The sequence below is a fragment of the Dufourea novaeangliae genome, unplaced genomic scaffold (assembly GCF_001272555.1).
Source record: "Dufourea novaeangliae isolate 0120121106 unplaced genomic scaffold, ASM127255v1 scaffold101, whole genome shotgun sequence".
Taxonomy (NCBI): Eukaryota; Metazoa; Arthropoda; class Insecta; order Hymenoptera; family Halictidae; genus Dufourea; species Dufourea novaeangliae.
In genome coordinates this window covers 3,405,899-3,423,327 of record NW_015373989.1, presented here as the reverse complement: position 1 = coordinate 3,423,327, position 17,429 = coordinate 3,405,899, and the positions used below count along the sequence as shown (strand labels likewise).

The 17,429-nt window shown below is 35.2% G+C and overlaps 1 protein-coding gene across 1 annotated transcript; it reads right to left on the bottom strand.

Moving 5' to 3' along the window:
* Window positions 1-831: 831 nt before the first annotated feature.
* On the bottom strand, window positions 832-8,518 carry LOC107187692 (tripeptidyl-peptidase 2). The gene is made up of 18 exons (XM_015575842.1): window positions 8,336-8,518; window positions 7,714-7,842; window positions 7,427-7,594; window positions 6,771-6,931; window positions 6,506-6,669; window positions 6,080-6,412; window positions 5,733-6,002; window positions 5,331-5,642; window positions 5,096-5,252; window positions 4,831-5,018; window positions 4,604-4,758; window positions 4,307-4,524; window positions 3,994-4,228; window positions 3,683-3,933; window positions 2,396-2,622; window positions 1,430-1,887; window positions 1,114-1,329; window positions 832-1,011 (listed from the first exon to the last, which is right to left on the bottom strand). Exons 1-17 carry the CDS (start codon window positions 8,495-8,497, stop codon window positions 1,120-1,122), a joined length of 3,798 nt encoding a protein of 1,265 aa, XP_015431328.1. The 5' UTR covers window positions 8,498-8,518; the 3' UTR covers window positions 832-1,011; window positions 1,114-1,119.
* Window positions 8,519-17,429: the final 8,911 nt, after the last annotated feature.

Below are 17,429 nucleotides of genomic sequence, written 5' to 3'. Positions count from 1 at the left end.
GGTTAAAAACTATAGTTCTTGTTCGGAAACTCGCATTAGTGTATGTATTATCTATGTAATCAGTCATTTCATTGAAACAGTACAAGCCATCGCCAAGAAATAATTCAAACTCAAGCTAAAGTGTAGTCCAACTAGATATATTTGTTACATTTTACGTGCAATGTTGTAACTGTAATACGTGCAGAATTGACTTATTACGAGATGTTAATTATGTAGTGATTTCCTCGTTACAATTCTGTGAAAAAACATGAATAGCTATTTATATTCAGCACTCATTAGAAAATTTAAACGTGTACACTAACTCCTCATTTTCCTTTTATATACATGCGCGCATTTAGCACATATTGCATTAAATGTGAAACATATGTCATATGCATCTTGTTCGTTCAACAGAAATGAAAAATACATTTTACAGAAATTTCATGCCGATATAAATCGCGTGTACAATTATAAATAACAGAATGTAATAGAATAAAATATATTCTGTGGATGTAAAGAAAATACATGTATGTATACATATGTATATATATATATATATTTACATTCGATATATTGTAAAAATGGAAAAACCTAGATGAGTTTGGATGATATACATCGTGTTAGTTGAAACGAATGCTTTCGAGTAACTAATTGTTACTTAAAAAATTCAATTTCTAAATTGATAACAGTTTCAATGATTGACATATTTTCCTTCTTTCATATGATAATTTTTATATTATTGCTCCTAGCGGTAGTCTTAGTCTTTTATGGTTTCCACGAAGTAAATTGTATATGTGAGCATGAATATAATTAATTTGTTTTAAGTTCAAAAGTTAAAATATTTGTCTAGAGTCACTTTTTTTTTCTTTTTTCTTGAATATCGACAAAATTGAATTTTCCTAAATGTATTATACATCTGAATGACTCGACAGAAATGCCTTTGTCATTGCAGAGCTGCACCGGAAACAGTTTTACGCAATTAATCTCCCCTCATCAGGATGTCAGATTCTTCTTAGTCTGTTCCTATCACACCTGAAGAGTAATATAATATTACTAATATTATACAGATATCCAAATATTTCATAATTACTGAAATATCAAAGTTTTATTAAGACATAAGCATGATTCGCGTACCATTGATCAAAATGATATGTATGAACTAGGATAACGTGTTGGTATACTTGAGACAATATGATTCGCCAAATATTCCCATCCCAGTTCCTCCGCAATTTCTATTATCTTCTCGTCAATTTCTTTTATTGGCTTTTCTTCATTATAACGCATCAGTAATTTCAAGTAACGTCCATAGTGTTTATTGATGTGAGCATGCCAGAGAGAAAGTATAATGACCTGTAACAAGACATCACTTATTCTCACCTAAATTCTTTTAGATAATTAAGAACTTCAAGAGATCCATTTAGCTTCAATACAACAATATTTTATTTCTTGCCTTATTGTCAGTTGGTTCAGCGAATTTCTGTACTTCTTGCCAATGATTTGTAACACTCTCCAACAAATGTTCGTACGACGCGCGATCTCCTTCTCCTTTTTTCACATTGTGTACGTACAATCGTGCCAGTGCACATCCTTTTTTCACTAGTGCCTCTATCAAGCTGCTCTTCTGTTTCTCCATGGTCGTTTTAATCTTCGCCGCATCGGCACGCTGATTATTCTTCAAACCGTAGTATGCCAACAGTTTATCCTGATCTATGTTGGTAATCACTGCGTCAGCAACGGATATTATTTGATTCGCGAGAGAAACAGCACTTTCTGAGATGCAATCGTGTGGCACGTGATGTCTGGCTTCCGGAGAATCCAAAGAAGTTAACATGGCAGTGTGAACGGGTAAATGATCCGAACAGATATTCTTGAGTTCTCCATATAGTAAATTTGCATATTCTCCAGGTTCTATCATAAAAAACTATACATTAATCATTGTCTAACAGTACAAAGAGAAATTCACATTTATGTTGTTCACAAAACAGTACTCAGATAGACGGAAGACATGCACATGTGGTATGACAAAACTTTTATGTCATTTAATATTGTATGTGCAAATTATCATTTTGGATATTAAAAAACCATTCAGTTATCACAGTAACATAGAATACATACTATTACTAACAATTTTCTTTGAATATAAGTCATGAGGAAGAAATGGATCAATAGAAACTGTTATTACATTTACATGAATTGGAATAAAATGGTTGACAATACAAAGAGTTCGGATATCTAAATCGAGCTGTATATGAATCTAAAACATAATCTTTGTAACAATCTTATTTCACACTGTAACTTACTCGTAGAAGGCGCTATTTGTAGAATTAAAACCGGAAAGAAAAACAAAAGATTTGTATGAACATAATGATGAGAACATATATATTAATAGCATAAAATTGAGGAAAGATCGGATTACCAAGCTTTCCAAGCCAACTGCATTTTAAGTCTCTAAGTGCTTCGTTATATTCATCCCATTTGGTAGTTTTCTCCTTTTCTGCTTTACTGGCAGTACTACTATTCTTTTTGGTTGGTTCAGACAAAATATACTTGAACGAGTGACAGTCCACTCTCTTTCCAATATCGTCCTTACAGAAGGTCAATGTGCCCTGCAGGTAACTACCTAAGGTAGCACCCTTGGAAATTCTTTAAAACAGAGAAGTAAAAATCAATTACATTCCAAGTCAGGTACTACCAGCTGTTGATTTAAAAATTTCGCTACTGAGATGCATTATACCAAAGAAGCCAACAGATAAGAAAACTAAAGTGATAAAAAGAAGCATTATCAAAAGAGGAAATAAATGAACAGCATTAAAAGCATGGAGTATTCAGTATTGCAGATACCACAATGTGAAGAGATGTATAATTAAGTACTGTAAGCCAAGTATTATAGTTATTACAGGTAGAAGAAATCTTTTGCACTTCCATATTTGTACATTTACAGGTAACATTTTTTAAATAAATTTTATGCATTTTTATTGAAAGCATGGTTTGAAGACAGCTGAATGAAGACCATTTACCAAATAAACCACTTTTCATGCAATGGCACCTTTTTGCTAACACAGTGAGTTTTAGTTGGTAATCATTTTTGTACATCATATTGCATAAAACTCGAACTACACTCTAAATGGTATTATTTTTACAGCAGAGTAATAGAGAACTCACTTTACGATGAAAATAATGATACTACATCATTATAGATTAGTATTTAAAAGTCATATCCTACTTCAATGAATTAATTTTTTCTCATTAACTACAAAGCATGTAAATGTGCAAAAATATTTATAAAAATAATACTATAGACTCACTTGTTTTCAGTGCTGCAATGTGGGATGAAAAAAAAAATGTTATCTTAGTAGCACTTTAAAAGCGAATCATCTACAATTACTTAAAAAAAGGTTGTAAAACAATTTTTAAAGAATAATTTAGAAGGAACTAACATCCATTAAAGCAAATAATAATCTAATTTATGGAATGCTTCAAACCTAACAACTTTTGAACATTTACATTTCAAAAAGGAAATGCTAATATACGTATTAAGTGTAACAGAAATATATAAAGTATCCTTAGAAATAAGTATAAACTACGAGTAACTCAATGTCTTGTACTTTCTTGAACATTATAAAACGTTGGGTAATACTAGGTGAACTTAATGTACGAAATGAAACAATAATAAAAAATGAAAGAGTTATAATAGAACACTTACTTGCTTTCATTGGACATAGGAGCAACGTACAAAGGAAGAATATGGCCAGGTGGAATTGAAGCTGCTACCATTTTCTTGCCACCAATAATGGCTTGTGATTGACTGGCATACACATCCAAAGTAATTGGATTACTTAACTTTTGACTTAAAAGTAGTGGCATGTCTACTAGTCTGTCCAGCAAATCTTTCTTTTCATGCCTTACATGCATCTTCAAAGTGTAATCACCTTTTTCTAACTTCTGGATAGTGTACTGTAAAGGCATATGAATTATAATTTTCTTCTCTAAACTTCATTTACAAATTAAACATACCTTGGACGGATAAGCATCTCCACAACATACAAGTTGTTTGTTGCAATCATAAACCATCCACATTTGACTTTCATATTCACTTTCGTACAATAAGTCGCTGAGCAATGCAGCGTTTGGTGTTACTTCCGTTGCTTTTGCAGAATGGAACGAGTAAGATAATTGCAATTCATAAATTTGTCGTGATGGTGGAATAATATCTCGTTCCCGCAAGGGGACGATTCTTGAATCATTAGGTCTAGAACAATTCAGAAGGATACGGTTAAAATGAAAAGTAAACTTAAATTATATATACATAGGCTTATAGTGTACATACTTTAAGATTTGCACAGACGATTTGAGAGAGATACTGGGAACGACTTCTTCATTTCTAAGTGAACTTCGTAATTCCAGACGATTTATTCCATCCCCTGACTGCATTGTAAGGTTTCCATTTATCATATGGATACCATGAAATTCTATAGAATAATCAATTAACATGTCACCTAAGTTTGCCCAATATTTTGCAATAACCACTTCTAGAATCAATCCTCCCTACACAAAAATTCATTAAACATATTTAATACTACTGTATGCTTTTCTTAAATTACGTTAAAGAAATAATTTGCAATACCTGAACAGCGAATGGGTGAACTGTTTCAGACTGAGAAGGAACACTTAACATTTTGCTAACTTCAAGAGTCTTGCAAGCTAAGCGAGGCTTTAACTGAATAGAGTGAACCACGAATCTTCCAGTTTTATCCTTTTCCGTGCTCCTCAATCTGATAACTGAATGGAACAATAAAATCATTAGTACGGCATACTTAATATTATTGAATTAGAGTGTAAAATAAGTTTTACCTGCCCATGTTGCGTCTTCTGGGACAAGAATAAAATGTCGACGAATTGTATTAGGTTTAAACAAAATGTTTGTAAACGAAATGTCTGGAAGTACAGCAGTTTTTGGCAGTGGTTGTGGTTGCACTACAGTAATTGGTATTTGGAACACTGGTCCTTTTCCAATGTCTGTTACATCATAAGCTCTGACACTGTAAAAAATAATTAGTGTAGGTACAACACATCATAAATATTTCTAAAGAGATATTGTACATTATTAGTTCATTACCTAGTTGCATGAACACCTTCTTGCAGATTCGAGGCATCCACTCTGACTGCAAATGCGCGCGCCATGTGCATTAAGTCAAGATGTGTTGGAAATTGTACCCAAGGTGCATCGCATACCAAAGTCAATTTTAAATTGAAAGCAATTTTAAGTGCTGGGTCTGTAAAAACAAATATTACAATAAAATGAACCCATTTAAAATAAATGGTGTTGCATTAACGAATACGTAAAACTGTACCAGTATTTTCGGTATTGAAGAAAACAGGTTCAACAGTAATAGCGTAGTCTTTTGGTCGGTCAATGATACCAGTCCTCATATGAATTCCTTTGGAATTATTTGCACCACAGCTAATAGAAAATCTTACATCCCTTTCAGGAACATTACTGTATGTTGTAAGAGCATCAAATGCACGCTCAACTTGTAATAATCCTGAACCTTGTGCAAAAGGATCTAAATTTGGTATATAAAGAGCTGTGTTTTCTAGAGCTCTTTTGATGTTGTAAGGAGAATAGGGACAGCCTTTGGCAAGAAGTCCAGATACAAGTACAGCTGCAATATAAACAAGTTTGACATATTTTCTTAATTTTATATAGTTAAAACAGTATTCACCCATACAAATGTTAATGATTGTATACATACCAACAGCACCAGTTACATGTGGACTGGCCATACTTGTACCATTCATAAGTTGACTCTTCCTTAATGTAAAATTCGGAACACTGGTTATAGCTCCTCCTGGAGCACACACAGTAACCCCAACTCCTCCATCGATCATTGGACCACGGGATGACCATGTATATGGCATACCTGGCAATTTTTCTCTTAATGAATATTCAGCCACCATCATGTCAGGAGAAACATAAGCTCCTACACTAATGATACTGTTGGAACTAATGTCTGGCGGTGTTCCTATAGAATTTGAAAATGCACAGTGTTTAAAAAATATTGATTACATACTGAATTTTCATCAAATCTTATCAACTAACCAATAGTACATAAAGCTGGTCCAAGATTACCAGCAGATGCTACCCATGTCACACCATACTTATCAATCACTTCATTCATTAACTCTCCTATTCTTCCTGCATTTGACCAGTGCGCGTGTTCTCCGTAACTCATATTTATCACATGTATTTTCTCTTTATGTTTCATCACGTGTATTATCGCTCGTACTACCGCTGTGCCTGTTTCCATTGTGCCAAGGCGACTATCTCCAACAGTCAGTGAAATGATTTGTGCACCAGGTGCTACGCCGTTTAATTCTGGATTATCAGGGAAATATGCTGCTGCAATTGATGCTACATGTGTACCATGACTTGCTGTAATATAAAAAATGAATTGTAGATTTATGTTACTTTAACATTTATGTTACTAGAAAGAAAAAGAAATGATTCCAATTTACTAGAACTTACAGCTTAAGCTAACAATCTCTAATATGTTTCCACCATCATGAACATTAATACTAATATTTAATTGATCTTCTGGTATAAGTGGTGCATATTCCCTTGTCACAGTATATTCTCCCAAACATACACCATTTTCCAGATCTCCATCTTCAGAGGTATCGATACATGCCCTATAACAGAAAAGTGAAAAGATTATATTAGAAATTAATGTTCATTGAAATAAATTTTGAACACACATGCAGACCCACAGGTATCTTTCATATATCTTTACCTCCAAACCTCACCATCATGAAAAACAATACAGTCATAAGTAGGTCCTAAATCAAAATATTTTTTCTCGAAGTTATTTAATAATTCAACTCTTGCCCAAAGTTCTTCCTTTTTCAGACTTTCCTCTAAAGTTGATAACTGTGGATTCTTTGCTTCGAATTCCTGTGTGCAATAGTTATAGAACATAAAGATTATATTGCCTTTGCCTCAATTAAACATTACATGTTCATACAATATTATTTATAGTTCAAGGTAGTTTGACTGTTTTCAGAAATATTGCTAGAAAGTGTAAGAAATTTCATTGCTATATACGTTTCATATAAATCAAAAACTGAAACAAGAAAAATATAAAAAGTTTGATGCTTTAACCAACTGCTATTATGTAATGAATCAATGGCTTTACAGTAGATCAAACTGCCAAATATAAATATAGCATTAGATAGAGATCACTGTGACACATTGTGAAACTGGCCTCATTTGATTGAATGGTTTAATGTACCCACAACAACCCTATCTTTGGATCACACGGTCTAAAATCCTATTTACAACCTCTGCCTTGAATATATATGTTAATACATAGGCAACTGTAATTTATACATCAAATTTTCGATTTAACAAGGTCAAAAATATAAAAGCATATTTAATGCAATTATTTACTTGTAGTTCTCTAGATGCTTCTGCAAGTGCAGTTTTATGAGAACTGTCCCACAGTCGTTTTTTTCGTTCTAATAAAACTCTTTCTTTTAATTTTCCTGGGTATAATGAATATAAATTCTTTACACCAATGTGATATTCTCCAGTAGGATTTTTCCAATTGGTTGGAATCTACAAAAGAAATAATATATCTTATGAAATAAAACATGTATTGATTAATGTTGTGTTGGTCTACCTTGATAATCTAATACATGTTTCAATTCAAACATCAATAATTGTTTGAAATGTACCTTTAATTTACGGCCAGTTATGCCAAATATACATCCATCAGGTGCTTGTACAACTTTGCTAGTGTCTACATCCCCAGCTCCACTGCAGTCATACCTTTCAATAATTTTTGGTTTTCCATCTGAAGTTACCTATATCAAACACATTTGTTATATACTATTTCAAATCATTTTATCCATATATATTTTTTCAATAATTGACACAAAAGCTACATCATACTCCAAATGTTATTAAATAAAAATGATAAATGCAAATATGCAAATATTTAACAGTAAGATCCAGTGACTAATATACTCCATTTTAGTACTTAATGACTATACAATTTTGTAACAAAATCTGTACTAATTTGTCCAGACAAATTAAATTAAATAAAAAAAGGGAGGATAAATGTTACAACATTTACATTTTCATTGAAAACAGAAATATAGAAAGTTTGTCATTTTGTGTATAAAAAAGATAAACAGAAACTTGACGGCGAAACAATTATATACATTTATTGAGCGGAGACTTTCGAGGCCGTATAATATTCGGGAAAAAATATCAAATTTTCGATTAAAATTAGAAAAGAGAAAACAGTAATGATTTGAACAATCGGTGAGGTGTGTCATTACACAGGTAACTTACCTGCATACCAGGAGCCCCAGGATCCACCCCTGAATCGAAAATTGCAATGAGGACTCCTCGACCGTCATATTCAGGGTATTTGTTAAGAAATTGAGTGACACCAGTCTCTTTTTTAGGTAGAAGACCCCAAACAGGAAAATTACAATCAATGACGTCTGCCATGTTCCAAATGCCACTACCACCGTGACTCCAGAAAAACTACTTGAGATGTTTCCTTTGTACTGCCTCAGCCTTATATATCAATCAAAAAACAGGATCTGCGCCTGCGTGCGTCTATACGCTGAAATTTTAAAGTTAAGTTACCGGCTTACGATACGTCTGAACCACAGGCATATATAATAGACTGCGCGGTCTTATGGTAGAGATGAAGCAAGACCGAAGGACAGAAGTAGCGCTGGAGTAGCTCCTCTCTTGTTCGCACATCGCAGAGGGAGGGGAAAAAGTGACTGGAGGGCGATGAGAAGAAAGAATGCTGCACGCATGTGATGCCTCCACTACAGCCGTAGGAGAGTCCCCCACCAACAGCCCCATTAGAAAGAGAGGAAAGCTACTCCAGTTATTGTCCACTCTCCTTAGTGCCGACTTCATCCCTACCGAACAAACAGAATAGCGATGCACAAAATACTGTTTCATGTCCCAAAGTTCACATAGCAGCACTCGTTCACGTCAATAAACGAATAGACGCGCCATACAACTGTTAAAACCCTATTCATGGGAATCTAACATTAAAGTTATCTACAATCAAAATCATTTCACAGTTCCATCTTATTAATAAACTAAAGATGTAACTCAAATAGTTTATTTGCATATATAGGTAACCTGAAAGCGAGAGCCTATACATGTATATAAAGTACTCTGAAATCATTTTTGATCGTATATAATGTAATATAATTTATAACATTCAAATACTTGCAATATTTTCCATAACTAATTATAAGTGCATGATCCTCTACACTCTATACTCTACAGGATAGAAGTCTTACACATAAAAAATATGGGTACGGTAGAGTTTCAATAGCAATTCGGTTTGCCATATACGTTAACAGCTCGCCGTTATCCCTTCCATCATTTTGCATCTCTTTTATCTTGCGAAAGGTGAGAACACGAAAAAAAGACCCAGCCACCCGATAGTCCCGATACAAGCTTCCTTTCATTTGTGCGCAGTAGCTGGCAGTAGGACAGACGAGGTACACATTGACTAGACTTATCATCTTATGGGACTTTGTGTGTCATGTTCTGAAATACTGATTGTGCAAACACTCAAGCATTTTTTGCTGCCCTCTATGTTATGAAAACGGCGAAGTCGTGAATTACAGTAGAAGCCCAATAATTAAGAGTCCGTTAATTGATCACTAGGAACGCCCCTCGCTCCAATGTATCACCTCGCACACGTGCGCGCACCCTATTCTGTCGCCTAGCAAGGAAGGAACGGAATACATACAGTGTCACATTTAACTCGCATATTTTTCATCGCAGAATGTGCGCGGTGTATATAATATTGTTTTAATAAAATGTTTCAATACTCCATAATTTTTGCGAATAAACTTTTTTAATATCTCTAAAAATAACGGAGATAGTAAAGTGATAAAAAAAAGTGCATACAAATAAGTGTATAAGCCTACCCTATATCTAGCTACGTCGCACAAGTGAACGGAAGATCAGTGGAAATGGTTATTTTTTATCAGTTATGTTAAAAAAGTCACTTGCAGCTAGCCAGTAAAGAAACTAACAACAAGAATCAATTGATAAAAATAAGCAAAATCTCGCAGCCAATTAGCTCATATTATTTGCTATATAGTTCGCCAATTTGTAGGTTATTATGGTTGCCAATTATATACCAAATAATAATGATTGCCCAGGTCTCACCACGTGGAGGTTGCTGCGAATGGAGACCCAAGGAGGGTAGATGGAATCACAAGTTGCACACCTATTCTCCTTGTACAAATCATGTAACAGTAAATAATAATAATTTAAAATGACAACTTAACAATAATTCATACATGCATACAATTTACATTGAACAACTTAAACTAGACGGAACGCAGAAACTAATGTTCAAACAACGCCATGGGCACATGCCCCACCCCCCCGCGCCACGCCGTCCATGGACGAAAAAAGTCGGTTTTGCACTACGTTAGAAGAAAAAAATAGGACTTTGCCCCCACCCCCTTCCCAAAAGGGCAAAATTACATTGCCCCACCTGACTGATAACCTGGCTACGCGCATGAATAACGAAGTTATTTTTTAAACCCATTCTGCTTCATAACAATCTGTGGATGATGACAAACCTTCATATATTGATCTTTGTTTTATGTGTTATGTCACTTTGACGCAAAAAACTACCCGTCGCGAAATGCCTTCTTGTACATGTCTGTCATGTCTCATACATCAGTCAAAAGAAACTACTTAATTTTTATTTCTGTCTTCGAGCAACGTGATAGTACGTATTTCTGATCTAATTCAATGTCAATGATGCTTCACGAATATTCGTGTTTGTTTAAAAATATCAATGAAGGCAAATAATAATCTTAAACTACTTCATAGTAAACTGGTATATTATGTACTGTATTTAAATAGTAAATAAATTTACGTTATATGAATTTCGTTATTTATCTACAAATGACGGTATAACTGCTGAAAATAATAATTAGCACACTAATGGGTGAAATAAAATTTTATTAACAGACTAACTATCATAAAAATTAACACTAATACCAAAGGTGTACAAATGCCGCCCACGAGCCACAAGCAATTACGTGTTTCGCCTCGTAGGTTTCCCAGACTACCGACCTCAAATTGACTAGAGTGAGTCAATCCAAGTCCCATAGTGAGGGTACCTTCGGAGGAGCAAAATGCTGCACATAAGTAGTAGATGGACAACTCTGGGCCTGCCCTTTTTAATGGACAGAATACAAATACTCAAATCTTCTGAGTATATACGTCTACCATACAAATATGTTTATACATAATACATGCTGGTGAAACACAGTAGTACCTTCCCTGCATTTAACGCTCACACTCCATAAAGTGGTCGTGAGTACACGCCAGTACGTCTCATTACTCTACCCGTGTACGTAACCGCATGCGTTCTTTGCCAGTGGCAACGAAAACACCGGCCACGATAACTGGAAATCGCAATGCACTTTTCAATGGTCATACATGCACAACGTGTTAAATTATTCCATAACACGCGGTTTTTCACTAGGGCGTGCATACCGATGCACAGGTGACATAACTTAATACGTCTTCTTTTTATGCACCGATACTTTATTGCGATTCCCAGTACACGTGTTCCACTATTTCATGGAACTTGCAAATACGAATGATACCTTTGTGTCTCGCGACACTGGTTCCGGGATTGAAACGTGCTGTCGCGTCTCGTGGTATTGCGCTAACTGCTACACATGCCTATCCAGAAAGGCACCACCACGTTTTCCTCTCTATCATAAACATACCGGTGTGGTTTTCGTTCTTTCTACTCTGTATTAGAATTTACCGACGAGACTTATTTGCACACATTAATGATTTGAATATTATTTTTATCAGCTGACCGTTATTTATAGGCTATTGCAAATTTCCTTATGTATTTCTATTTATGTTATTCTAGTTATGTTATTGTATTATTTAACTTTCTTTATATAGAGCTATTTCACTCTATATTCATAAATGATATCAGACTAATGTATTGAAATGTGTATACTAAAGTGACTACTATACAATTATTGTATACATCATCTCTAAATTACTGCATTTTCTAGTGAAATGAATAACGTACTACCACGATATATACTCAATTAATAAAGAATTAACAATTGTTTAAATAATACAAAATCACATTGCCCAACCCCCTGACTGATAACCTGGATACGCCCATGAATAACGCAGTTATTTTTTAAACCCGTTCGGCTCCATGACAATCTGCGGATGATGATTCCTTCATATACTGATCTTCGGGTGAACCAAATTTTCATACGATGATTTCTGAAGCAGAAACTGGGAGGATTATAACAAAACATTTTTATAGATTATAAACAATTCATTCAGTTGAACATGTAGCTTGATTCCAAGATGATCCCTGCAAGAGAAACTCAGTGAACAATATCATATCAGTGGACAGTTAATAATTTATAATAATTTAGCGAGCATTAATTCAATCCTAGGATGATTTCTGGAACAGAAATATGAGAGAACATACATATATAACATACAATAAGAATAGAAGAACATAACAATACATTTTTATCGACATTTTAATTCAATAATTTAAAATTTGATCCCAAGAGGATTCCTGAAACAGAAACTACAACAATTAGAAACATAAATCAAATTTCTTGAGATTGTTGACTCTTCATGTTCGCAAACAGGGATTCAGTGTAGAAAATTTTTGTAAATAATCTGAAACAAAAATTAATCCTTTGGATTAAAAGCTGAAAAAGAAGGAATTAGTACACATAAAGGACAAGGAAGTGTCAGACATTTTTATCGAGTATACAAAAAATAAAAAAATTAATTTACTAGAAAAGTTGTTAACCGACTGAATTTAAAATTCAATACGACTCTGTGCAAAAATCGAACAAGAATAAATTTTGGAGAATCCAAAAACACTAACTTTTTATACAATTAACTTTATCGACTAACTGATGACTGTATCTTTTTCGTGTGTCAAAGTACAAATCAAGAAACAATCGTATCTTACTATATCGAAATTTAAATTGTTTTCGTACAGAGATAGTATCAGTAAATTGAGAGTGACTTTAGTTGAAAATTTGATATCAATATGAAGGATCGAATTGCATTTGCATATTTTTTCAGCTGCAAGTTTTTCATCAGTTATCATATTCAGTAACAGTCCCGAAGAAACTTTGATTTTCGCAGAGACATTCCAAAAATTTAGAAAAATGAACACTATTTTGATATCAATGGCTTTTGCAAATTACGCACAACGATTCAAGAATTGATATATCACCAATTCTAACAACGAATAGTCACTTCTAAGGAGTCTACTTAAAATTTAATTACAAATTAATTTTAATTTTTATGTGTCAATAATTAATCAAATCTATCATCATTGTCGATACATAGATTTTTTAATGTGTATTACAAATTGTGACGAACATTTGCAGAATTATTAAAAATAGAACATTTTGTTTAGTAACATAAAATTCTTATCAACAGTATTTTCAACGTAAACACTTGGTGCACAATAATCAATAATAATAATTCAATACAATAACAACAAAAATAGAAAAACAGCAGCCACAATTGGGCGCTAAACAAGTAAAAAATAGCAGCCACAGTAGGGCGCTAAACAAGTAAAAAATAGCAGCCACAATAGGGCGCTAAACAAGTAAAAAATAGCAGCCACAATAGGGCGCTAAACAAGTAAAAAATAGCAGCCACAATAGGGCGATAAACAAGTAAAAAATAGCAGCCAAAATAGGGCGCTAAACAAGTAAAAAATAGTAGCCACAATAGGGCGCTAAACAAGTAAAAATAGCAGCCACAATAGGGCGCTAAACAAGTAAAAATAGCAGCCACAATAGGGCGCTAAACAAGTAAAAATAGCAGCCACAATAGGGCGCTAAACAAGTAAAAATAGCAGCCACAATAGGGCGCTAAACAAGTAAAAATAGCAGCCACAATAGGGCGCTAAACAAGTAAAAATAGCAGCCACAATAGGGCGCTAAACAAGTAAAAATAGCAGCCACAATAGGGCGCTAAACAAGTAAAAATAGCAGCCACAATAGGGCGCTAAACAAGTAAAAATAGCAGCCACAATAGGGCGCTAAACAAGTAAAAATAGCAGCCACAATAGGGCGCTAAACAAGTAAAAATAGCAGCCACAATAGGGCGCTAAACAAGTAAAAATAGCAGCCACAATAGGGCGCTAAACAAGTAAAAATAGCAGCCACAATAGGGCGCTAAACAAGTAAAAATAGCAGCCACAATAGGGCGCTAAACAAGTAAAAATAGCAGCCACAATAGGGCGCTAAACAAGTAAAAATAGCAGCCACAATAGGGCGCTAAACAAGTAAAAATAGCAGCCACAATAGGGCGCTAAACAAGTAAAAATAGCAGCCACAATAGGGCGCTAAACAAGTAAAAATAGCAGCCACAATAGGGCGCTAAACAAGTAAAAATAGCAGCCACAATAGGGCGCTAAACAAGTAAAAATAGCAGCCACAATAGGGCGCTAAACAAGTAAAAATAGCAGCCACAATAGGGCGCTAAACAAGTAAAAATAGCAGCCACAATAGGGCGCTAAACAAGTAAAAATAGCAGCCACAATAGGGCGCTAAACAAGTAAAAATAGCAGCCACAATAGGGCGCTAAACAAGTAAAAATAGCAGCCACAATAGGGCGCTAAACAAGTAAAAATAGCAGCCACAATAGGGCGCTAAACAAGTAAAAATAGCAGCCACAATAGGGCGCTAAACAAGTAAAAATAGCAGCCACAATAGGGCGCTAAACAAGTAAAAATAGCAGCCACAATAGGGCGCTAAACAAGTAAAAAATAGCAGCCACAGTAGAGCGCTGAACAAGTAAAAAGTAGCAGCCACAATAGGGCGATAAACAAGTAAAAAATAACAGCCACAATAGAGCGATAAACAAGTAAAAAATAGCAGCCACAATAAGGCGCTGAACAAGTAAACAATAGCAGCCACAATAGGGCGCTAAACAAGTAAAAAATAGCAGCCACAATAGGGCGCTAAACAAGTAAAAAATAGCAGCCACAGTAGAGCGCTGAACAAGTAAAAAGTAGCAGCCACAATAGGGCGATAAACAAGTAAAAAATAACAGCCACAATAGGGCGATAAACAAGTAAAAAATAACAGCCACAATAGGGCGCTAAACAAGTAAAAAATAGCAGCCACAATAGGGCGCTAAACAAGTAAAAAATAGTAGCCACAATAGGGCGCTAAACAAGTAAAAAATAGCATCCACAATAGGGTGCTAAACAAGTAAAAAATAGTAGCCACAATAGGGCGCTAAACAAGTAAAAAATAGTAGCCACAATAGAGCGCTAAACAAGTAAAAAATAGCAGCTACGATAGTGCGCTAAACAAGTAAAAAATAGCAGCCGCAATAGGGCGCTAAACAAGTAAAAAATAGCAGCCACAATAGGGCGCTAAACAAGTAAAAAACAGCAGCCACAATAGGGCGCTAAACAAGTAAAAAATAGCAGCCACAATAGGGCGCTAAACAAGTAAAAAATAGCAGCCACAATAGGGCGCTAAACAAGTAAAAAATAGCAGCCACAATAGGGCGCTAAACAAGTAAAAAATAGCAGCCACAATAGGGCGCTAAACAAGTAAAAAATAGCAGCCACAATAGGGCGCTAAACAAGTAAAAAATAGCAGCCACAATAGGGCGCTAAACAAGTAAAAAATAGCAGCCACAATAGGGCGCTAAACAAGTAAAAAATAGCAGCCACAATAGGGCGCTAAACAAGTAAAAAATAGCAGCCACAATAGGGCGCTAAACAAGTAAAAAATAGCAGCCACAATAGGGCGCTAAACAAGTAAAAAATAGCAGCCACAATAGGGCGCTAAACAAGTAAAAAATAGCAGCCACAATAGGGCGCTAAACAAGTAAAAAATAGCAGCCACAATAGGGCGCTAAACAAGTAAAAAATAGCAGCCACAATAGGGCGCTAAACAAGTAAAAAATAGCAGCCACAATAGGGCGCTAAACAAGTAAAAAATAGCAGCCACAATAGGGCGCTAAACAAGTAAAAAATAGCAGCCACAATAAGGCGCTAAACAAGTAAAAAATAGCAGCCACAATAAGGCGCTAAACAAGTAAAAAATATTAGCCACAATAAGGCGCTAAACAAGTAAAAAATAGCAGCCACAATAGTGCGCTAAAACAAATGAAACAAAAGCAGCCTCGTAGGGCGCTTAACCTGTCCACCCTTTGCATTTCATTTACTTAAAAGAAAAAACCGTGAGTGGACCATTCGTCTCTCCGCAACACTAATTTATTGAATATGGTATAAAAAGTTCCCGAGAGCAGCCACATAGGCGCTTATCACTCGCAACACTAATCATTTGTCAATAACTATTCAAATTCTCAAAAAACGCGGTAGGTGCCTCTTTTGTTCGCCATTCTAATTTACTGAATCCGAAAATCAAGAAAACTCCCGTGCACCTTCAATCTGCAATACGCAACACTAACTTTAGATTGATGCAGTTAGTGCAGCCACCCGGGCTGTCGTGGATCACTTTTTGCAGCTATTTCAGCTGCCTTGTGGTTCTGCTGTGGTTCCAGCATTGGGCATTTCATCGATCGCAACACTAAAATAAACCCGATCAATCTATATCGCAACACTAATTCAACAAAAGAAAACGACTATTTGAAACAATCAATTCTGTGAGTTCAATTCAACAAGTCTTTAATTTAAATAAAAAGTATAAGGAATCGCGCTCAGTCATTTTCGCAACACTACCCTGAAAATAAACAAATGATCTTAATGCAAACACGATCTCATCATTCGCAACACTACTCTGAAAATATAAAAATGATCTTAATGCAAACACGATCTTATCATTCGCAACACTATTCTTTAAGCAACTAAAAAGATCAATATTTAGAATTTACAAGATTAATGCAACCCGTGATTTAGTCTCATCCGCAACACTAATTCAATCCGCGATTTTGCCCAATATTGCTGGTCGTTGGGCCGATATAACGGCCAATATACAAACTACTACTACAACTACAGGCGAGTACAGTGAACAAATATTTAGCAATGACTCCACATCCGAAGATACAGAACCATTCGTTGCTGCCCTCTTGAGTACACAGTTTGTGCTGGGCCTCTTCTTTTCTTCGGCGGTCCGCCCCCTGAAACCCTAATGCTGCTCGGTTGTGGACGACCAACGACTCGAAGAGTCTGTATGATCGTACCACGAGTGCAATCGAGCAGGTCGTTCGTTTCGACAATCCTATCCTTCCGACCGCGACCGCGACGACGACCCCCTTGGGGTTCGCCAAATTTGAAGAATCGAAATCGAAATCGGAAGCAGACAGCATGCTCCGTCTGGACCAGTTTCGAATCGACGCTACAAATTATCCCGGTAGCAGGACTATC

What these genes read in the sequence shown, in the direction of transcription:
- LOC107187692 (XM_015575842.1), bottom strand. Translation starts at nt 8,497, where the DNA reads ATGGCAGACGTCATTGATTGTAATTTTCCTGTTTGGGGTCTTCTACCT. An exon ending in ACCAGCTTTATGTACTATTG is followed by an intron (nt 6,003 to 6,079) that starts GTTAGTTGATAA and finishes CAAATTCTATAG; the next exon opens with GAACACCGCCAGACATTAGT. An exon ending in CAGTTGGCTTGGAAAGCTTG is followed by an intron (nt 1,888 to 2,395) that starts GTAATCCGATCT and finishes TTTTTATGATAG; the next exon opens with AACCTGGAGAATATGCAAAT.